This window comes from Eumetopias jubatus, unplaced genomic scaffold (genome assembly GCF_037043125.1).
Source record: "Eumetopias jubatus isolate StellerSeaLion01/CBP00866 unplaced genomic scaffold, mEumJub1_p1.0 scaffold_7, whole genome shotgun sequence".
Lineage (NCBI taxonomy): Eukaryota > Metazoa > Chordata > Mammalia > Carnivora > Otariidae > Eumetopias > Eumetopias jubatus.
Window position 1 is genome coordinate 90,437,090 of NW_028274813.1, and position 24,105 is coordinate 90,461,194.

Genomic DNA, 24,105 nt, shown 5'->3' on the forward strand with positions numbered 1-24,105 from the left:
TTTTCCCCTTATGGAGAGTCAAAATGTATTGGGATATTAGAGGTTCTAAAACATCTGACAGTAAGGAAACCTGTTCAACACTGCTTTTTCATGGCCACCAAGCGGGTCAGAGATTCCAATCTTAACATCCAAGCACACAAAACCACTGAGCCACTCCCAGTCCCAAATCCAAAAATCCCAAGGAAGAGACCATTGGCCTAGCGTAGACTGTCTCAAGATTCCCAGACCAGTCAATGGTCTCAGGATCAGTTAATTGTCTGTCTGCTTCTGTTGCAATTAGAGATTATATCCCTGGTGAGGGTGGAATAGGGTGGGTGTGGAGCCATTCCCCAAAGAAGGGATATACTAAGCAGACAAAACAATAGATGCCAAGCATAGTTCTTTAACAGCGATTTCCTTTAAAAGTTTTTATTTTTGCTTTGTGCTTTCCCTAAATGCCTAAGCAACTTCATCGTCTTGATTCCTGCTCAGATTTCATGGAAATTGGTGGCAGCATATCTAAATTGCAGCAAAAGTTACAAGGACATGAAAAAATTCTCTTAAATTCTTGAATTAAAAGAGACAGGTTGCTCAATATTTCCAGGGATCAGAGATAAGGGTCACTGTGACTGGCAAGAGTGAAGTCAGCTATGTATATAAATCTAGAGCTCTTACTGATTACATTCCAGGTAGTTATCCTTCTAAAAGTTGGCTACCATGAATAGCCAGATGAAAAAGAGTCTTTGAAGAGGTAAAGCAGCCCTGAGCAGACCAGGGCATCATGATCAGGCTTACTCAATTTCTATTCTGAGCAAGGGATGCTATCACTTTAAACACTGTGTTCTGGTTGCTAAGGAAACCAGATAAGTGGGTTGCCAACACAATCTTCAATCTTCCTATGAAGATTAAAGCACCTTGCTCCAACTAGAGAGCAGATGGAAGAGGCACAGGTGTGAGACATATTTCTTATTACTGGGGGAGGGTTAGGCCAGGTGAAGGATGAAGGGAGACAGTTTCTAGTTCATGGGAAGAAGATAAAATTTATAGTTACTGGCTATTTAACAAATCTTAACTCTTTGCTACATCAATCAAGATAGGGGTTTAAGCCTGACTTCTAGTTCCATTTCTACCACTAAATTTTCTTTGTCAAGAACTGAAGTGAGATTTGGTGCCAAGTTTGGAAGTCAGTTACAGATGTGTTTTAGTTACCCTGTTCCTTTTGGTTAATTTTTTTTAATTTTTTAAATTTTAAATTTTTATATTTTAGAGAGAGAGAGTTGGGGGGGGCGGGGAGGGGGAGAGGGAGAGAGAGAATCTCCACAGCTAGCGCAGAGCCTGACACAGGGCTCAATCTCAGGACCCTGGTATCATGACCTGAGCTGAAATCACGAGTTGGACGTTCAGCCAACTGAGCCACCCAGGCACCCGCGCCTTTTGGTTATTCTTATAAAATTATAAGCATATAAGAGTATAAAGAATAGTATGCCACACTCTCATGTACTGATTACACAGCTTAAAAATAAAACATTATAGATACACTCGAAGTTGCTTGTGCATTTTTGCCCCCTTCCTGGTTAATCTCAGAAATGTCTCGTGTATGTGTCAATTCTCTCTATATGGAAATCGCAGTTACTAAACTTACCATGTTTTCAACTATAAGCAATAAAGGAACATTAAATACAGAGTAACTCGAGCAGCCCCCTAGTCTAGGGTTAGGCTTTTCTATTTGGGATTCAGATTAGTTTTTCCTCCAACCCCAACTCTAAACAAATGTGAAAAAAATAGGTGTAGTCAGGAATCAATATGTATGAGTGTAAATGCTGCTGAGCATGACTGAATTGTTAATGCTGATTTCCTTTCCTCATTCATTCATTCAACAAAGATACATCGAGTGCCTATTTTGTGCCAAGCATTGTGCTAGGCATTGAAGATAAAGCAGGAAAATAATGCAAAGACTCAGCCCACACAGAGCTTAGTAGGGGAGAGAGATAAGATGAATAAAATCTATAGAAGTTGAAATGTAAATGGAAAAAAAAAGAGCAGGTTTGAGGAAGAAAGTGATGAAGAGGTTATAATTTCAGATAGGGTCATCCCTGATTCCCCTGAGGCTTCACGATGAAGATGCATTTGTCAGAAACTCACTCTACGCCTTACAACACTGGTTTTAGGAAGGGGAAAGCACGATAAACAATGACAGGGAGGATGACCTCTAACATTTCTCCTATAATTGAGAAACCAATAATTTTCACTTTTCTCTCATCTTTAACCAGAGGTAACAAAATTAACTGCTTAAATATCAATTCATTATCCTATTCTCAAGCTGAGGGTTTGTAAAGCAATGCAAGTGCTCCAACTCAGGTAAACAGAGGAGACGGAGAAGAAAAGACAACCTAGGGAATCTGTGCACACCTAAGCAGGTACCACTTTTACTCATATCTCTGTTACCCAAGTAAATAGGAGTGCAACCAACACTGCCCTAAATCGGAGTCCCACTGTAGGAAGGCTGTGGTTATTAACCTGTTCCCTCCGGGTAATTCAAAGCCACGACCAAGCCTTGACACTTCCAAGGAGACGAAGCACTCATTCCTCAAACCTATACCACTCCAGGCTACAACCCACAGCTCACCAACTCACAATTCCACTCTGTCTTTGGTCCCTCAGTAACTGGACAAAGAACATGATGCTCAGGTAGGAGCTCCAAATTTCACGCAACTCAGTATCTTTCTTGCTCCACCGCTGCTTCCAGACCCAAACCTTGGATACCAGCAGTTGAGTTCTAGCCAGTTATCCAGCCCATTTCTGCAAGAGTGAATGTCTCTTTGCCACAGAGTTGCCAACTAATTACTCAGTGTAATGGGAGGAGTAGGGTAAGGAGAAATACAGGGATCAAGCCTGGGTGCAAAATGGAAACCTCTAATTTTTCCAAACCTTGCACTGCAGAAGCTCTAGTTGAGCATGCTTTGGCCCTGCAATCCACAAGGTTGCCGTTGATACCTATTATACAATTAGCCACGTGCCTTATTTTACATATGCAACATCAGAATAACCCAAGCCAAGCTAAAATATTAATTGAATTGCCAAAATAATTTAGAAATGTCAAAAGACCTAACAGCTTAACTCATGAGCTAAATGTCTTGACTGTGTTCTCTTCTCTTTCTAAAATGAAATGTACGGTTCTGGAGTTCTGAGCTTAGCCTTAGAACTAAGCACCTTTTATGGCAAGGCCCACTGCTTAGGATACTTCTCTCCCTTCTCCCTCCATTTTAAACACTTATTAATTTTACTGGGTAGCCTTTGACTTCTCAGGTGTCATGCACACCCTCTTCTGGTCAGTTAAAGAAAAACTGATCGCTGTTAGGAAAAGAACTATTGGGAATGATACAAATGGTGGTCAAAAAAGGGGAACATTCTGATACAACTGATGAGGCTTCCCTTTCTGTGATCAGCAAAAATCCATTTCATTATGAAAATTAGTGATCCTATTTTCTAACAGATGAGCCTACTCTTCATATTTCCTACATTTCCCTGTGACATAGTGACAAGGACCACTCAGACTGAGTAAAATCCAGTCCCTGCGAAAATCAGTTCAGTCCTGGCACACTTCACATTCCAGAAGACACCTGAGGAAGGTGAGGGAAACACTGTTTGATTTGCAACTCTGAGCATTTTGTGCTAAGACACAACAAAGCATAGCGAGTAAAGGCATAACCTTTGATGTGGGACTAAGTCTGAATCCCAGTTCTGCCATTTACCAGCTGTGGGATCTTGGGCAAGTTACGGAACATCTCCATGACCATTTCATCCCTTAAAAGTGAAAAATAGCATTTCCTCAGAGGTCTGTAGTGAGGATTAAATGAGTTAATATTGGGAAAGGGCTTAGAACAGTGCCTGGCACAGAATAACTAGCATAAAAAGGAGAAGAAATCTGTAGGGGCTTTCTCCTAACACCAGGATGGTCTCTGTAGATGCCTTGGCCTGTGCCACAGATTACACCAACCCTTCCAAATGGAAATTTTTACTAGTAATTTCCTCCTGCAGATTTTACAACCTCCTCTGGCAAACCCATCAGGGCACTAAGCAATGCGATGAGATAGACTTCTCTTTTTTTCCCTATCCCACATGTTGGGCAGGTCATGAATCCCTTAAGTACCTATTCTGAAATGACAGACTACATTTCAATAATCATTTTATTAGTTACAGAAGAATCTCCACTAGTATTTACAAAGTGCAAAAAAAGCTGTTATTACTCCTAAAGTGTGAAATAACAATTATCCTTCATACAACAAAAGAACAAGATGAAAATCTTTTCATGTTATAATTCACTAATTTTGCTAGTTTTTTATTAGAGCATTACAATTAAGACATTAAATTATAAATTCATGTGGTATACTTAGAAATTAAATTACAAAATAACACAAATACTTTTAAGGTGTGTTGTGCCAACAAAGTTTAAATTTTTATCATTAATTGGGATTCAGATTTCAGATTAGATAGACAGTTTGGCTTATTCTGTGATGTGTATAAAGGCTGGAAAGGACAAGGGAGGAGGAAGATGTCTTTAAATAAATTATGTCACAGAAAAATTTTAAAAGCAAAAAATGATTACTTTTTTAAATGGTATAAGTTAATATTTTAACCTGTTGGCACAACGTACAGAAAATACTTAAATGACAGAGGTTGTTTTTTTTTTTAAAGCAAACAGCAGCTTTACAAACAGTAATACTTCTTTATACATATATTAAAGTAACAATGTGTTAAGATTTAACAGTTTTATATTAAAGAGTTGAAAAATGAATGTAGAGTTCACTACTCATTTGCACATTACAATCCCCACCCCCCCAGCTTACTAAGAAATCAGACAAGTACATTATTCGGATATTAATTTTTCAATATTTAAACTATGTGAATTCCTTTTGACTAATTCTTTTCCAAATACTGGAAGCATATAAAATACCCTCTCTGCAAAAATGACCTCCAATCAAAGCCTTTAAAAACTTTTCAATGTATAACACACATTATTTTTCCCATGTTTAGTCAAAAGAAATATATTACATCATTTACAAACATATTTAAACCAAAAATTAAGCTAGTATGAACATTTGTCTTTTGAGAAGTGATCTTCACAGCAAACAAACCTACTAAAGCAGAAATCTAGTTCTGGGAGTGCAATTCATATTATAATTCATATACTTATGTACTGAAATAGAAATCTAATATTAATTATTGCCATAAAACCACCTCTACACACTAAGAAAAAAATCTCTATGGTTTTTATTTCTTGTGATAATGAACCCCTACTCTTACCATTAGGTCTCCGAAGAGCCACCCACTCCCAGTTCCAAACAAAAAACAAAAACCAAAAACCAAAAAAAACCACTTTCCCAATTTTCACACCTCCTCCTGTATAGAATATACAAATTCCAGAATTTATCTAAAGGAAACAAATTATAAGGACATTATTAATACTTATTTAAGCATACTTTTGACACAGTAGCATTTCCTTTAATAAATTTTGGATAGTCCTCTAGAGTGACCTGTCTCATATAAAAAAGGCTGTGGTCCCTTGGGTTTGCTGGCAGAAGATCCTGCACGTGCAAGAGCATTTATCGAACACAGAATCGAACACTTCTGAAGTCTATAGTAATAAATTTAAAAGTTACTGGTGTTCTGAAGATTTCCTCAACTTCTCTTTTGATACAAATGTCAAAAATGTAAAATGACAATTCTCATTCAGAAGAGATATAAAATATAAGAAACCTTTGAAAAGCCAATACCTCAAGATCAAGAGTTATCTGAATCACTGACACCAAGCAAAGGAAATTTACACCATAAAAAGTATGAAAAGTTTTTAAATTCACTTTTAAGATTGTCAGTAGTTCAAAATCTCTATCATTTCCTTAAACCAATTAACACTTCCAAATGTGTAGACACAGTAAGGTCTGCCACATACACATCCATGATTACTATTTCAGAGGCTTCATTCCTTACATGCTGTGTTCCTTTAAGTACTAGACTAAACACGTTGTGCCTAAGAAGTCTATACTGGAGAACAGTTTAGACAGGACAGGATAATAATGTCCCCTTTTAGCACACTAATAAAGTTGACAGACTGACATTTTCTATACAGCAATGCTCCTAAACTTTCATAATGCACAAATAACTAAATCATCACCCAAGAAATCTCATTCTCCAGTATTAAATGCCAGCATTATAAAACATCAAAACTAGCACAGTAGTCCCAATGAGTTCAGTAAAAAACCTGCCCAATTCTTCGCTCCTGCCTCTGTGAGGCAAAGCCCTGCTCCATGAAACCAGAGCAGGGAAAGTACCCCTCCCTCCTCAGTTCCGTGCCTGCTTGTGGGAGCTTGAGAGCTTAAGGCTGGAGCCTGTGCGCGGGTACATGTGTGTGGTCAACTGGAGGCTGGGGATGGGGTGGGGGAGTTGGAGGGATGAGAGAAAAACAGGTCATCTGTAAGTCTCCCAACATTACATAAACTTGCAGGCGTCACTACCAGGTGACTGACCAGCAAATAAAACTAGCTGAGTGAGTTTAAATTCTCCCAAGCAGGTATAGACATTATCTTAGAGAAGGGCAGGGATAAATAGTGATCAAAAATACCTGCCTAGATCTGTGTACTCTAAATCATCTAATAGTTTCAGCACAATTAGAACAACTTTCTCGCTTCTTCAAAACTTCCTTTTCCAGCCTTTTGATTATCAGGATACACATTATAAGTTGTGTAAAGTTCTTCTCCCTGACCTCCTATGAGTAACTACGGTTGGTGTTCCGTGGCAGGTGCTCAAGGCTAGGTACAAAATAGGTATTTTTTTAAAAGGTGAAATGGTTTTTCACTCAGGACAAGTTTAGATACCTAATCAAGTTCAGATAGCAAATCCAGAGGGTCCCAAATCAAAAGCATGCAAGAGAACACACCAGTATAAGACTCTGTTTCGGAATAGTTTACATGTAAGTGCTGCAGTCATATAATTGGTTACAGTTATTCACCTGCCACAATTTGCCTAACTTTATGTAAATACGAATATGTACAAGAGCATTCCTGAGGTAAGTAAGAAGTAAATATGAGACAGAACCTGTTAGGTCCTATCATGGGTGACTTCACTATTAAAGACAACATCTATCACTTTCCACAAGTAAGGCCAGCTCTACTGCATCGTGGTGACTCCTTTGCTAGCCTAAGTTTTGGAGGCTCTGTTTTAGCCCATCCCAACTTTAATCGATTACCATGATCAATGGCTTCTAAAATAAACATTTTTGGACCAAAGAAAAGTCGCATCAATTTTTAACACCAAACAACTGTGGGCTTAGCTACCCTCAGCCTTTTTTTCAGTTTTCCAAATCTACCTCCAGTTCTTTTTTAAAGAAGCCCAAACAACTTTTGATCAAATTAGAGTGAAGGAGGCATAGTCTTGAAACATTGGTAAGTGCTCCTATCGATCTTTAACTTTCAAAATGACTCTAAATAGGCATTTTAAATTTATTTTTTTTAAACCTAGTCGTCTTCTATTTTAATCATTATTTTCCATAACAACATAAGCTCAAACAATTGAATTTCCACACAGCTCTTAGAAAGACACTTAGATGCTAATTAAAATCTAAGCTACAGATTATAGTAAAACAAGTAAAAGAAAGCTACAAAAAATATTTGTCAGAAATTAAATACATATATTAAATACTGGACAGTGCAAAACGTTGAGATGAAGCATAAAAGAGAATGGCTGCAACTCTTACAGACAGTGGACATTTCCTGAGTTACAGACCTGGGGGAGGATAACTGAGATCAGAGGGCTCGTTGTTCAGCGAGCTGCAGCTGCTAGCCTTCTGCTGCTCCTGACTTGCTTGGTGGTCAGCAGTCCAGGCCTCCCCATCTATCCCTGGTTCTAGCACTTCAGGCGCTTCTGCCTCCTCTTCTCCACTCTGCTCTGCATGGTCTTCCTCAGAACCATTAAGGGTTTTTCCAAGCTGAAGAGTCTCCATTGTTCTCTGGGTCTCAGAGACCCACGACTCAATTCTACTATTGAGCTGTACTTCTACAGATATGGGTTCATGAGTATAATCTTCCTCCTCTTCCTCATCTTCATCATCCTCTTCTTCGAGCATGCCAGGGACAAGAGTGCTGGTGGTGCTGGTGATGGAGGAATTCAAGAGATCTCGGCAACTGCCATCCAAAGAACCAGTCTCTGTACTCTGCTGGGAGGCCCATTCCAGGTCATCTGGCTTCACTTCCTCTTTATCGCTCACTGTTGATCTCCCAGGGTTTGCAGCTGAGGTAGTACTGCCTGCAGCCAGCAATGATGGCTGCTTACCAACAGGGGCTGCGTCAGACGGAAGTTTCCTGGGCTTTTCAGATGCGCTATGCTTACTGGAAACCTCTCTCTCATTTTCTGATGTTTCCAGCCCATCTGAGGTTTCCACCATGTTTCTCCAATTTGTTTCTGCAAATATCAAACAGATTTTTTAAAAACCAGAACAGTTCCAGAATCATAAAGAGGGAAGAACAAACTACAGATATTTGCTGGCTCACCAACTGGTTGGAAAAACTAAAAACTTATTCTAGTACTGGTTTAAATGTTACAAAAGGAAAACAATTCTCAAAAATGTGCATTTAAGATAAAGAAACAAGGAGGCAAAAGTAAGTGTATGTATGCCTCAGAATGCACAAGATCTTGTAACAACAGGAGCTCATTAATGCTTCTACATAAAATCCATATTAATGAGAATCAATGAATTGCCTTTTTTTTTGGCCTAGAGGTGTACTGGGCCCAAGGATCCACGAGTCACAGATGGCAGAGCCAAGATGTCCAGCAGAAATACTTCTAATTTGACGTGTTTGTTTCATGCTCCCACAGCAAGTTATCTGAGAACTGTCTTAGCCTATAATGGGACTTGTTTCCACTTATAATAAGCAAAGAAACAGAGGGCTTTAACTTTCAAAATGACTCTATGCATTTCTAACATTTGTGAAAATCTGTTTAATAATACATGTAGCTGGGATCACCAAATGAATTTGGTAGCCAAAAAAAGAAGTATTATATAATACAGTGGTTATAATCTAAATTATTTTTAATGAAAGTCAGTTTAAAACAAAAAAATTGAGAATGAGGAGACAAAGGACAGCTCTCCTACCACTCATTTTTCCTGTGTTTTTCTTTCATTTTTCATTTTTTTATTATTGAGGTATAACGGACATATGACATTATGCTAGGTTCAGGTGTACAACATAATGATTTGGTATTTGTAAATATTGCAAAATGATTGCCTTAATAAATCAAGTTAATATTATCTGTCAGCATACAGTTACCAAAATTTTTTTTCTTCTGATGAGGATTTTAAGATCTACTCCATAGCAATTTTCAAATACGCAATACAGTATTATTAATTATAGTTGCCATGTTGTACGTTATATCCCCATGACTTATTTATTTTATAACAGCCAAGTCTCTACCTTTTGACACCCTTCACTCATTTCACCCACTCCCCAAGACTCTGGCAACACACACGTGTGTGCACACACACTATGTATTCTTTATCCATTCATCCATTTGATGGACACTTAGGTTGTTTCCATAATTTGGCTACTGTGAATGATGATGAAATGAACATGGGAGTAGAGATATTTCTTTGAGATAATAATTTCACGTTCTTTGGGTATATACCCAGAAGTGGATTGCTGGATCATATGGTATTTCTATTTTTAATTTTTTGAGGAACCTCCATACTGTTTTCTGTAGTGCTTACACAAATTTACACTGTCACAGTGTACAAAGATTTCATTTTCTCTATATCCTTGCTAACATTTATTTTTTGTCTTTTTTATAATAGCCATTTTAACAGGTGTCAGGTGGTGTATCTTGTTGTAGTTTCAATTTGCATTTCCCTGATGATTAGTGATGTTGGACATCTTTTTATATTGGCCATCTATATGTCTTCTTTGGAAAAAATGTATATTCGGATCCTCTGCTCTTTTAATTGGATTGTTGGTTTTTTTTCAGTTGTATGAGTTCTTTATCTATTTTGGATATTAACCCCTTATCAGATAGATGATTTGCAAGTATTTTCTCCCATTCAGTAGGATGCCTTTTCATTTTGTTGATTCCCTCTGCTGTGCAGAAGCTTCTTAGTTTGATGTAGTCCCATTTATTTATTTTTGCCTTTAAAAAAAAAAATAACATGTGCTCGCTTCGGCAGCACATATACTAAAAAAAATAACACCCCCTTCTATTTGCATTATAGCTGCTACCTGCAGTTTGCAAGTATGATGATCAAGCTGTAGTGATAAAGCAAGTCTACTCATACCAGGTGTGTGCACTGACAAGTTAATAACCTCTCTTCATCTTAGGCTCATCTATGAAATGCTTACATAGTATTTTTTTTAATATATCAACTTGAATGTCACCTATCAACTATTCACTGATAAAAACCATATTTTGGGCACTTGAAGTCAGGGCACATGGTTTGGAAAAAAACCTTTCTTTCCTGCAGTTACTTCAAGTTTGAAATAAGTTGTTTCCAGTCTCCTACCTCATGAAAAAAAAAATCTACTCCTCCTCCTATATTTTCATTCTTAGTTGATAACATTATCATTTTTGTAGCCTCAAAGCAAAAGAAAACTTATAGTACTCATTGACCCTATATTTCTCCCTTACTTATTCAACTGAACTTATATGTCACTTCTAGCTCCAAAACTACTAAATTTGGTCACTACTGTCTTAGCTCAAGCCTTCTTTATCTTGCTATACATCTACATATATTCCTAATTGGATTTGTGAATTGGTCACATCACTGTCTAATGGGCTTTCTATTACCTTAGGACAAGATCCAAACACCTCAGCTTGGCATAGCCAAAGCCCTCCATGATGTCACCCTCACCTATCTTTCCCAACTCATTCATTTACAACCTCCAGCCATGCACTCTATGCTTGGGGTCAGTCTGAATTCTCATTGCTCCCACAAGTCATAACCTTTCTATTTATAATTCCTCGCTTTGCATAAGCTGTTCTTTCCATGAGATGTGTTTTCCTCCTTTACCCTTCAGACTCCCACCCATCCTAGATGACCATCCTTAAATGTCAATTCCTTATGAAGTCTTTCCTGACTTTCCACTCACATGAATTCCCATAGCACTTTTGGCATATATAGTTCAAAAGCACTTGTTTTGTGTTTGCTGTGCTGCCCCCTTCTTCCCTCCTTATCCTCATTCCTGCTCATCTGTGTCCCCATGATTGGCACAGAGTAAGTGCTGGAGGCAAAAAAGCCTATTAAATGAAAAATACCACACATATATTTAATTATGCCCCTCCCTAAAAAACTTTAAAAGGGCATATATATATTTTTAATTTTATGCGTACATTTGTATTTCCTTCCAACAGTTTTTATCCTCCTTCAAAAGTGTAAGAATTCACTTGGGGTCCTGGAGAAAGTTCCAACTCCCCTTGTTGGTGGGTCAACAAACAGGAAAGAGGAAGAAGGTCAGGATACTAAGTCAGGCTGATCTCTCTCCAGAATCAACCTTAGGCCTTCATCTACTTGGGTAGGTGAGCTGAAAGCCCACATGGGTCCTTGGGAAAGGAAAGGGAGATATGACTTCAAAAGCAGAAGCAAAGGACTCTGCTATTAGCCACCAAGAGACTTGTCACAATAATCAAAAAGCCACCAAGGTCACGTATCTACTGGGGAGGGAGGGTCTAGGCTCCCACTTTAAAGTAATAGATGATGTTTGATCAACAGCTGATGAGCACACAAACACATGCATACAACATGGAGAAACAGAAGAGTACGAAAGTGCCATCTTTCTCTAAGGGACAGAAGAAATCTGATTGGGATGGTGAGGAGGACAGTCTAAATCCTGAACAGAACCTCTAGAAGTCCACTTCTGATGAAGGAACCAGGAAGCAAGTTAAAGGGGAAGAACCAAAGATCTCAACAAACCTAGAAATGGTACTGATTCACACCTACCCTGCTTCTGTTTATTGTAGCATAATTTATTCAATAGAGCTCTTCTTTAACGTTAATCCCTTCTATGCTTTCCTCTTTCGTTTATTGGGTCTTTGTGAAATTGTCTTTTAAACTGTCAAATCACTAGAGGATTTCTTAGAGGATGAGGTGTGTGTATTTCTCCTTTCAGTCAGTACAAACAGAAGCTGTCCATCTTTAGTTATAGACAGAACAAGCAAATGAGTTCAAGAAACTACAGAACAAACTAGTGGCAGAGAATAAGCGGGAAATTCAGGATGGACGGACTACACAATGAGGTTGTCCTCCCCTCATAAGTGATTACTGAAAAGCTACTACACTGTCCTACTAAGAACTCATTCAACAGACAGGGAAACAATCACACTGGCTAAGAATGCAGATTCTAGAGTCAGATTTACCAGGTGTGTGCACTGACAAGTTAATTACCTCTCTTCATCTTAGGCTCCTCATCTATGAAATGTAGTACAGTATTTTTTTAATTTTTTTTTAATTATTTATTTATTTGAGAGAGAGAGAGAAAGAGAGAGTGGGCGTGGGAGGGGGAGAGGGAGACAGAATCTCAAGCAGACTCCCCATTCAGCACGGAGCCTGCCCCGTGGCTCGATCTCAGGACCCTGAGATCATGACCTGAGCTGAAATCGAGTCGGATGCTTAACCAACTGAACCACCCAGGTGCCCCTGCAGTACAATATTTCTTGTCTCATAGGGTTGCTCACACAATCGAATGTATTAATAAATGTGAAATGCTTAGAGAAGTGCCTTGCACATAGTATGAATTCAGTGAGATATTATTACTATGTATCAAGTGCCCATTACATGCCAAGTTCCTACCTCAAAGAACTTACAACTTAGTAGGAATTTATGTTCAAGACTATTTGTTTCATGTAATAAGTATGATAGAACTGAGACTCAGCACAGGTGGAAGGAAAACATAAGTGAAGAAAACAAGGGGTATACAAAAGACAGTAAGACTGGACTATCACAGGAGGTTTTCTATTCTGCCAATGATTAGCATTCTTTTCCCAGCTTTGTTTTTCCTTTAAACTATGGGGAGAAAAACATTTTAAGAATCCTGCATCAGGATGACATGGAAGATGCTGTTTGTTGTCTATCCAACAGTCATTCCCCATTTTCTTCCTGGATAACAGAACCCCCAAACTTGGAACGAACTTGAGTCCAGTCCTGGAGGATGAATTAAAATAGTTCTTAGACTATCATGGTTATCCCATTGCTCCTTTGCCAAATATTCCCTTGCCCACCTCCCTTGCAGCTAAAAGGAGTCATAAGATCAGTTCTGGCTAAATGAACAAAAGGAGAAGTCTTCTGAAAATTGTTTCCTTCACTGATAAAAGGAACTCACTGCCTGAACCTCCTGCTTTTGACTACTAATGCCAGAGCCACAGCAGCTACTTATGAACATGAGATGATGGCACAAGAATAGAAAGCCACAGACTGCAAATGGAAGAACAGAAAGAAGGAAAGAGCTAGGGACTTTGAGGATATTGTGAAATAATTAAATATCCTGATTTCTTAGGCCACATTAGTGGTTTTATGTTTGTTGCTGAATGCATCCGATACACAAAGAATGACTTCATGCTTTCTTCTCAATGTTATTTGTGACTCCTTCCACTCATTTTGTTGGTGTCCTCATAAATCAGCTCATCAGGTCAGAATTTTAAAGATTCCATCTAAATCCTTCCTTAGGATTCAACCATTAGCTCTACCAGATTAAAAAAAAAAAAAAAGACAACCACAGGTCCAAAATGGTGTCACTTAGACTGAGTTCCCAAACTGGAGCTTAATCCCCAATCCAATTGCAGTTTCAAACTCCCCTAGAAATGTGGCCTTAATTGGTCAGTCAGGAAATTTTTCTTTCCATCAGCACCAATGAGTCTGTCACCTGGGTCTTCTCCATCCTCCAAAGAAAGGTGAGGTAATCTGCATAAGACCCCTTGCTTTTTCCCTTAGCAAACAGTCTCCTCTGGAACAATCTTTTTCTTTTCCTAGCAACTTTCTTGCTTGCCTTGCCACCCCACCCCCATAAAAACCTTCCACTTTGTAAAAGTCTTCAGACTGCCTCTCTACTCGCTAGATGGTGGCTGCCCAATTCATGAATCATTCAATAAAGCTAACTAGATCATCAAATACACTTGGTTGAATTTTGTTATTTAACAGCTCATAGAATTTTAGCTTTGAGTGGAACCTTTGATGACCTAGATGAACCCTCATTTCACTAAAGAGAAATCTGAGGCCCAGAAATTAATCAATTATTTCTCAGTCCCCCACGCAGTGTGTGTGAGAAAGCTAAAGCTTCAATCTTTGAACACTTTATATTTGGTGCCTTTTGAAAACATCTCCTAAGTCTTTGAGAGGTTCTTTTCATAACTTTTCTTTTCATGTGCCCAAAGGAAGATCACAGTCATTTGCTCAAACCCACAGCTTTATGAATTTACCTTGAAGTTTGCTTCTGAGATCTGCATTATCATTATATAGAGAGAACTGATCTCATTTACAAAGTTGGCACTTTATCTTATTTTCAACTAGAGGCACTTCAACCAAAAAAGGTGTATGCCTCTAAGCCAGTAACACTTATCCCTGGGGCACCTGGGTGGCTCAGTTGTTAAGCGTCAGCCTTAGTCTCTGGTCATGGGGGCAGGGTCCTGGGATCGAGCCCCACATTGGGCTCCCTGCTCATCGGGAAGCCCGTTTCTCCCTCTCCCACTCCTCCTGCTTGTGTTCCCTCTCTCGCTGTCTCTCTCTCTATCAAATAAATAAATAAAATCTTTAAAAAAAAAAACACTTATCCTTGATCTGCAGTTTCCTAAAGCCCCAGAGTAACTTGTTCATTGTCTCTGGCCTAGAGCTTTGTCAAAGCATTCCAAACATTTAACTACAATCACAGACAAGGGAGACTAGGAAAGGGAGTGTGAAGGAAAAAAAGGGAAAACATGAGGACTCATTTTTCTACAAGTTAAATTTTAGTTGGCAACAAGCTATTCAATAAACTCCCAGATAGATTTAAAAAAAAGAAGAAGAAGAAGGAAGAAACTGGAGCTAAGTTGAAGGAGGTGGCTATCCTATTTTTTAAAAGAAAAAATAGGGGAAGCGAACCAGAAACCACATCATGAAAACTGGAGAACTTAAGAGTTCAAAGTATTGTGGAAAAAAAGCAAGGACACCCCTAAGACATAGAGTACAGTAAATAATGTTATTTTAAACATTACACACGTTAAAAAGAAAACCACAGGCCCAAAACGGCATCACTGAGGCCAAATCACCAAACCAGAGCTTAAGATCTAACCTAATCACAGTTTCAACCTCCCTCAGAAATCTAAGTTTGAAGAGTTTTCTGGTCGGTGCCAATGAGGTAATCTGTCACAAGGGCCCCTTCCACCCCCAAAAGGAAGATGAGACAATCCACTAATAAGACCCCTTGCCTGTCTCCCTAAAGGAAGGTGACCTGGCCAGGAACCATCCTTTCTTTCTTTTGCTAATAATTTCCTTGCCCCACCCTCTTTCCTATATAAGCCTTCCATTTCATGCAATTCCTCAGAGGTCCCTGCTACTTGCTAGAAGAGATGTTGCCCCGGTGCATAAATATCTAAGAAAGCCAATTAGATCTTTACATTTACTCAGGTGAATTTTTGTTCTTTAACACACACAAATGCTGGGTTTTAGTCTGTTTCTTTTTGACTACTATCAAATTTAACTTAAATGTCATATGTCTAGATTTTATAAGCTTATATTCCATAATATTCAGGTCTTTTGTTTACTGAGTAAATCAAAACTTCAACAATTCAGTATAAAGTATTAGAATGAAACTTCCTAGAATTTACTTAGTTAAAGGTCACAAGTATGGTACCTTTTGCTTTTTAAATTCCTTTGGGGATTCTGGAAATGTGACTAAATTACAGAGACTCATATAGCAAGTCTCAGCTCCAAACAGTCTCCTAATTTTTAATGGACATGCTTAATGCAATTTTCAAACCAAAATTCAGACCAAAATGTGAATAATCAATAAGATAAAAAGGTAGTGTGAAAAATCATTTTCAAAATGAGTTTAATCACTTAGATGGTTTCAACGTTTAAAACATCTGATATACACCATATACCATATACACCAACTTACCATATTCCTTTTCATTTACTTCAGAAATGGGTTCAGAAATGACACTGCAGAAAGAAATGGCGCTTGCTGCAGAGGGGTTCCGAGAGTGCCCCATGTGGTGTGGCGCCTTTTTCACGTTCTTCAAGGCTTCCTCCGCCTGCTCTTGTTCCATTGCCGCAACCATCTCTTTATATGCTTTCCTGGCTTCCTCAGTGAGCTCTACCAACTGATTAAACAGGCTCTAGAGAGAGATTTTGATTAGTCCATTTTGGGGGTACTCTTTTTATTCCTACAATTAACAATAAGTCTCTCTACTGTTTCAGGATCAGACACACTTTCAATCAGCACAAAATCCAAATGGTATGCACACTGCAGAACATTATAAAATACTCTGTAACTTACAGATATTGTTTATGTAATTCTCACAAGTCTGAGGAAATTTCCTGATTCAATACTAGTCATTAGCTGTGATATACTGAAAGTTCTTGCCAAGTTTATCAATTCAACAACTGCCCCCTTCAGTCTCTGGCACTACAGTGAGTACAGAGACCACTGGAACACCACTCTGCTCTTAAGGAAAGAGAGAAGAAGCACATCTTCCATGTGACTGAAAGATAGGAGACACCAATGATTCAAGGTACCTTATCTTAAATGCCTTGAGATGTACAAAATGTTTTGGCTTTTGGAAGAAACATCAAATCTAACTGCTGAGCATCGCTGAAGAATTTCCAAAGTACTATTACCTCTGACATAGGCCTTGAAAAATAGATACAATTTTGAAGGATGGAGATTCTGCATTCTTAGCCAAACATGCAAAACAATAAATACAGGTATAGACTTAAGAAAGTACAAGGCTTGTCTGAGGAGCAGTCAAGAATCCTTATATGGATTAGAATATAAGGGAATGAGCGTATGCAGTGTGATGTCGAAGTTTATAGAAGAAGACGGCAGCCTACAGAAGAATTAAAAGTTCCCTGGATGTGTGCTTATTGGAAGAGCTTGAAGAAGATCAAAAGAAGTCAGTGATGGGATGGCTAGCTGAAAACATGAAAAACTTATAAGAAGGACAAACCAAAGGTATTGGGACAAATGCAAATTACAAAAACAGAATAAAGAGCCTGAAGAAGAATGTAGAGCTAAATAATCAGAAGTTCCTCCATCAGTGAAACAAAATGAACATGAATGGCACTTAGTAATTCCAGCAAAATGGTGAGTGGACTATACACGTTAATAAAATGGCAAAATTCATATAGCACTGAAGTTGAACTTCAACAATTATGACCTGTAAAAAACTCCAAAGAAAACTGAAGTTTCCACAGCCACTAGAAAAGACAATCAAATAATAACTTGTGATTCTTACATCATAATTGAACAACTTTCTACTTCCGTTTAATGTCTTAATTTAGTATCACAATGCAACACACCCACACATTAAATAAAAAATGTCAGATGTCAGACCTGAACATTCCTAAGAATATGTTTAGTATTATATATTAAATTATGCTTTCAGACAATGGGAAGAAAAGTACAGTACAGTTTTTTTCCTCCTACCAAGGCACTGTCATTTAAGTTTAAACCATAACTAGGACGCCTGGGTGGCTCAGTTGTTAAGTGTCTGCCTTCGGCTCGGGTCGTGATCCCAGGGTCCTGGGATCGAGTCCCACATCGGGCTCTCTGCTCAGCGGGGGGCCTGCTTCTCCCTTTCTCACTCCCCCTGCTTGTGCTCCCTCTCTCGCTGTCTCACTCTCTGTCAAAAAAAAAAAAATCTAAAAAAAAAAGTTTAAACCATAACTGGATGAATGCATGGCAAAAAGTGTCATATTGCTATGGAATAATATGTCCCTGAAAATACGTCCCTAAGAAGGAAAAACATAAGTAGCATGCTTTACCAGCTTCAGTTTAAACTGATTAAGGTAGTAGGTACAATAAATCTGTTGCCAACTGCAATGATTTTAAGGATGCTAACACTACTAGTAGTATCAAAATATACTCAGGATTTACTTATTTTTAAAAAGAAGGAATAATGGATTCTGGTAAAAACAGCTCCTATGTGTTATATGTAACAGACTTCCTAAATACTTGTTTGCAATGTTTAATGAACTATGCATTTAAGTGAAGCCAACAAAAAGAAAATAGGCATATGGATGTGTGATATTGAGATTAACATTCATTTTACAATTTAAATAAAACACAGAAATAGTTGGGAATTAAAAAATAAGAAAGAAGAGAAAAAAAGAAAATTTAAGAGAAAAGCTATCAGTGAATAAAAACCTTAATGTCAGGGTAAGGAGAGAAAGTTTAATTCAAAGGTTACTTTTAGCAGATGGTAAAAATAACTTAGGTGTACTACCACATTACTGCAAATGGGTATACTTGATAATATACCACTATTTCCTTTACTCCCAATTTTAAGAGTGTATTTTGGTTTAAACAATAACTTACCTATCTCAAAGTAGGAGAGGACAAGTGAAACAATGTACAAACAAAACTGGCAAGCATTTTATAAAGCCATGCAAATAATCCAGTATATATAATTCAGTAAGAAGTCAATACAATATGAAAAACAAACATGTCCACTTTTCCTGACCTCAATCTCACTCCTATTCCACAAACTAACAACGAACAAAAAAGGAGTAATTTTTATTAGGTGTCTTTATATATGACCCTTTTTTCCCCACAGAGGTACTTACCACCCAAATTCTCACATATAGTTTAACACAGCAAGCAGGTATACATATACCACACAATTTACCGAACAAGCATTTATCACCTGCTCATGCTCAAGTAATGAGAAAGGTGTCAGGGACACAAAGGCAAGAGGTCTGCCCTCAAGGAATTCATAGTTAAAGGGAAAGAAACACATAATCTACAGCAAGGCAGTATGATGCCTATAACCAAGAAAAGCATAGGCTACTGTGGAAGCAGAAATATTGAGTATATACTCATAAAGTAGGTGGGTAGATAACTCCATGGGTAGTGGGAGAGAACCTGAATGGAAATGGGTGTATGCAAACATGGTAACTGGATAAGAAAGGACACAGACTTAAATAAATAAAAATAGTATGGCTGGAAAGAGGTAAAATGGTCCATGAATGGTGTCACAAAATACTTCAGAGTCAACTTCATAAAAGAGTCTTAAAATGTTATCAGTTACTAAGCATTACTGGAGATAAATAACTTTTATTCTAATTATTAATTACCAGCCTATTGTTATTATTATTACTTATTATCATCAGCTCCTGTGGGCAAAGCTTTGTATTAGCAGACCAGGAGAAGAAGAAAAAGGTATCATGAGTGCAGAATTATTTTGACAACTGGTTAGGAATTCCATTTTCAAAAAGAAAATCCTCTATAATTAAAGGACCTTCTTCTCTCTCGACTCCAAGTAGTATAAAATATAGCCAATATATACACTGAAGAAATTATTTTATATCATATAATATCAAGTATCTTTACCCAGCAGTTAAATAATTATCACATATTATAAAACTGAACCCAGAAGAAAAAAGCACTGTGGGAAAAACAGGAGCTAAAATCTTTACAGTCAAAATACTGTAGGATTAACTTGTATAAATGTTTTTAGCACTAAAAACAGGAAATGTAATACTCAAAAATTGTCCACTCATTCTTGGGACAGTCATCTCACTTCTTCAAATGCTTTAAAAGAACAGTGGCACATGTTAACAGAAAACGTACTGGGGGGTGGTGAGGACAAGAGGGACAAGGGAGTGTATCCTCTTAGGTCTTACCTCAGCACCAAAGTAGTTGAAGATTCCCACTACGCTAACAGGAACCAGCTTGTTCACACAGCGTCCTAGAGCTTTTCTTCCAAGGGCAAACACAAAAGGAATTTCTTGTTCCCGTGCCATGGCTATAACATTATAGAGAGCCTCATCCAGGCCACCTGAGAAAGTCAACACATGCTGAGGTCTGTCTTTATATAAATGGAAGTATTTTAGCATCCAAAAGCTAAAGCGTAAAACACAGCAGCAAAGGATTCTATGAATGCCTGTGGCACTTTTGCTATTCTACTTATTTTCCTATTGGAATTTATATGATGTATGGATATGGATGGATACACACACACACACACACACACACACACACACACACACACACACGTATGTATTTTCTTTCTTCCCAATAAATTTTAAAATTCTTCAACACCAGTTTTTGTCTCTCCATAGAGATTGGTTTGGTGGGAGTCAAATTTCAATACATTCACTAAAAAAGGAATTAAAACTGTTAACAGTGGCTGATATCTTTATTCTCTCAGCCCAAGTGGCAATAACACAAATATATATTACTATTTTTATTGATATTTCTCCCCTGTGGAGAATATGCCTACTACTGCTACCTCTGCATCTGTCTACTCCAATTACCCAAAGTGGCTCACTTGGATAGCCCAACTTAAATCCTTCACTAGTGTTCACAGATTAGGATTTCTTTACAGTCCAATCTCAATTTTATTACTTAATTTGAGGTAATGAAAGATTTCACTTTCTTTCCTCATGTCCAATATTATGTTTTATACCTAAACTCTGCAAAGAAAGACATATGGCTTTCACTTTTAAATTCATTGTATATCTTACAATTATACTAAATAAATATCAAAACACTTTAAAAGTAAAATGTTCATACCTTTTGACTGGATTTTTTCACAGTTTGGAGAAATTATAACACACTTGATCTTATTTAACTTCATATGTTTAGTAACCTCCCTTAGGCCCATAACCAGCCGTCTCCTTGCTTTTGCTCTCACAGGATCTTTTTGGTAGATGCGTTCCTGAAAACTGACAAGCTCTTGAAGAAGAAGAGTCACACATTCATCAATCTCTTTACAAAGAACCTGATTACAGTATCTGTAAAGGAAACCCAAAACAGGTAAGTCCAACCTAATTTACTTTCCTGCAATTATAAGATTATGTTAGGGAAAAAAAATATCCAATAAGAGGTTTTCATTGAAAAATCAACTCTTTAAAATCTCTTAAATCCTACTGAGAATTAGAAAAAGAGACGTTTTCCTGAATTACAACAAATTCGCTTTTATGGAAAGGTTGGATTATCCTCAGATAAGTACTATCCAAACTCCCCCAATTATTAAATTATTAAGGATACAAATCAAATGTGAGCCTGTTATTTGATAAAAAGAGATATAATGTTTCTGGTAAAAAGATATAAAGTTATTTCACTCCAGTAAATACCAACAATCCTTCTCGTAGCAAAGAAATATAATTTCCCAGAAGCTAACTGAATGCCCTCGTACCAACCAAGTCATTCTCCACACTCTGGTAAGTCACCATCTCTGGGAAATTGGCTTCCTCGACCACAAAAACAAGGAGTTAGGTAAGATGGCCTCAACGGCTCCTCTAACAATGAAAATCTGTGGCTGTGAAGGACGAACTCAGTAATCAGATTAAAGCCAAAATCAAAGAAGCCTTGAGGTAAAAGTCACATGCCCTTATAGCAAGCAAAGCAAATGAATGAGGCTCTTTGTGAGATCATGTATGGCTATAATACGAACAGACAGGCAGTGAGTGAGGCCACTAAAGTACTTAACTGCAGGGATAAGGAAGTCATCAAAGTTTACTTTCTCCCTCTACACTCTATTTTTCAAATTCTCATCCTTAACCTCTACTATAAACAGGTACTTAACAGGGAGATGTGGTATAATCTCTAAGACTAACCAGGCAAGTAAATTTCCACTTCTGAATTATATTATATAGTAGAAAAATACTAGGCCTGCCCTTCTTTAGTGGAAAAAAATTGTTTTGGAAAATTTTTTTCTTTATGTGAAAAATATTTAAATAAGTAGTGTTTAAATAAGTAAATAAGTGTGACACCACTTCAGAAGAGAAGATATAGACTGAGGAAAAATAAAGTATGCAAAATTAAAGACTGCACTTAGAAAATAGAAAATCAAAAATGCAGTTTTCTTCATTCCGTTTTTCTTTCAAGCTGTTTATTTCATACATATGCAACATTTTACTCCCCAAGTGTTTCCTTTGCTCCACATCTATTATCTGACATTTAATTAACTTCCCAAATCCAGACAAAAAGAATTAGCTCAAAAACAATAGTATTAAAGAAAAGGAACAGGATGGAAGGATCAAGATGGCAGAACAGTAAGATCCCAAGCTCATCTCCCAGAGACATACCAAAATTACAACATCATACAGAACAACTCTCTGAGAATGATGTGACAAATAGCAAAAACAGCTCTTCCACAACTCAAGATAGAAAAAGCCATACCAGACAAGTAGGAAAGGCAGAAAAGGGCTCTAGACAGGATCCACACCCCCTGCTCAGTGACTCCCAAACAGGAGGAATATTACAAACGCAGAGGCCATCCTTCCTAAGGAGCAAAGGGTTCAAACCCTCTATCAAGCATGCCCACCCTGGGGACCTGCATCAGGAAGATGAGGCCCCATAAACGCTGGCTTTTAAAATCTATGGGGCTTAACTCCAGGAGAGCTAGAGGGCTAAAAGAAACTGAGACTCTACTCTTAAAGGGCACAGGCACAAACTCACTGGCTCTGAGACCCAGCATAGAGGCAGCATTTTGAAAAGCGCCTGGGCCACACATGAAGATTTGCTAACTTTAGGGCATGTGCAGAAGGGGCAGGGATCTATGGGAACATTTTCCTGGAACAGAAGCACTGGTGGGAGCCATTTCTGACACTCTTCTTCTACCTTGCTAATACCACTTGCCCTGCCTCAGCATGCCCCTGCAGACCCACTCTACTTAACAATGCTGGGCCCCGTACGCATCCCCCTCAAAGTGGCTCCCACTCCACTGCACCTGGCAGGTAGTCTCAGCCAGATCCCATGGTCCCTGAAAGCAGCTCCCAGTCCACCAGACTTGGTGGGCAGCCAAGGCCAGGTTTAAGGCCCCCTCTAAAACAAGTCCCATCCCACCATACTCAGCAAGTGACCCTGAGTGGGATCAGCATCCCCACAAAGCAGCTCCTGCCCTGCCATGCAGCAGGGAGCCTCAGACTGACACCTCCCAAAGCAGCTACAGCCCCGACCACCAAAAGCCCCCAACCATTACTGCAGGGCCTTTCAGCCAGCTGCATCTGAGGCCAAACCCACCTACCAGTGTGAACCCAGCAGTCACAGCCCAGCCATAACAGAAGGACACATGTAGTCCACATGGGGGACACCCCTGAAGTGCCTGGTTCTGGGGACCAGGGGAGACTGTACTTCAAGGCCCCACAGGATGCCTTCTACATTAGGTCACTCCATCAAGACTCAGACATAGTTCATCTATCTAATACATAAAAACAAAGAGAGTCGGGAAAAATGAGAAGACAGAGAAATAGGTTTCGAAGGAAAGAACAAGACAAAACCTGAGAAAAGAATGAAATGAAATGGAGATAAGTAAACTACTTAATAAAGAGTTCAAAGTAATGGTCATAAAGATGTTCACCAAACTCAAGCAGAATGGAGGAACACAGTGAGAACTTCAACAAACAGATACAAACTATCAAAAAGAACTCATCAGAGCAGAAGATAAAATAATACACTAGAGGGAATCAAAAGCACATTAGATGATGCAGAAGAATGATCAATGATCTGGAAGACAGGGTAGTGAGCGTCACCCAAGTTGAACAGCAAGAAGACAAAACTTTAAAAAATGAGGATAGTTTAAGACCTCTGAGACAACATCAAGCAGACTAACATTTACATTATAGGGGTCCCATAAGGGGAAAAGAAGAGAGAAAGAAGTAGAAAGCTTATTTGAGGAAATAATGGCAGAAAACTTCCCTAAGCTGGGGAAAGAAAACAGACATCCAGTTCCAGGAAGCACAGGGAGCCAAGAACAAGATTAATGCAAAAAGACTTACACTAAGACATGTAATAACTAAGATGTCAAAAATTAAAGATAAGGAGATAATCTTAGAAGCAACAAGAGAAAAGCAACTAGTTACATACAAGAGAACATACATAAAATTATCAGCTGATCTTTCAACAGAAACTTTGCAGGCAGAAGAGAATGTCACCATATAAGTGCTGAAAGGAA

At 38.2% G+C, this 24,105-nt stretch overlaps 1 protein-coding gene across 1 annotated transcript in view; it reads right to left on the minus strand.

Moving 5' to 3' along the window:
* Positions 1 to 4,222: 4,222 nt before the first annotated feature.
* The window catches only part of SECISBP2L (SECIS binding protein 2 like), a 61,467-nt gene continuing 41,584 nt past the window's right edge, over positions 4,223 to 24,105 (minus strand). The window contains exons 15-18 of the mRNA XM_028100220.2: positions 20,721 to 20,941; positions 19,829 to 19,983; positions 16,101 to 16,320; positions 4,223 to 8,433 (exon numbers count right to left, since the gene is read on the minus strand). Of these exons, the coding sequence (XP_027956021.1) occupies positions 7,751 to 8,433; positions 16,101 to 16,320; positions 19,829 to 19,983; positions 20,721 to 20,941 (1,279 nt within the window). The 3' untranslated portion in view covers positions 4,223 to 7,750. The remainder of the gene's footprint in view (positions 8,434 to 16,100; positions 16,321 to 19,828; positions 19,984 to 20,720; positions 20,942 to 24,105) is intronic.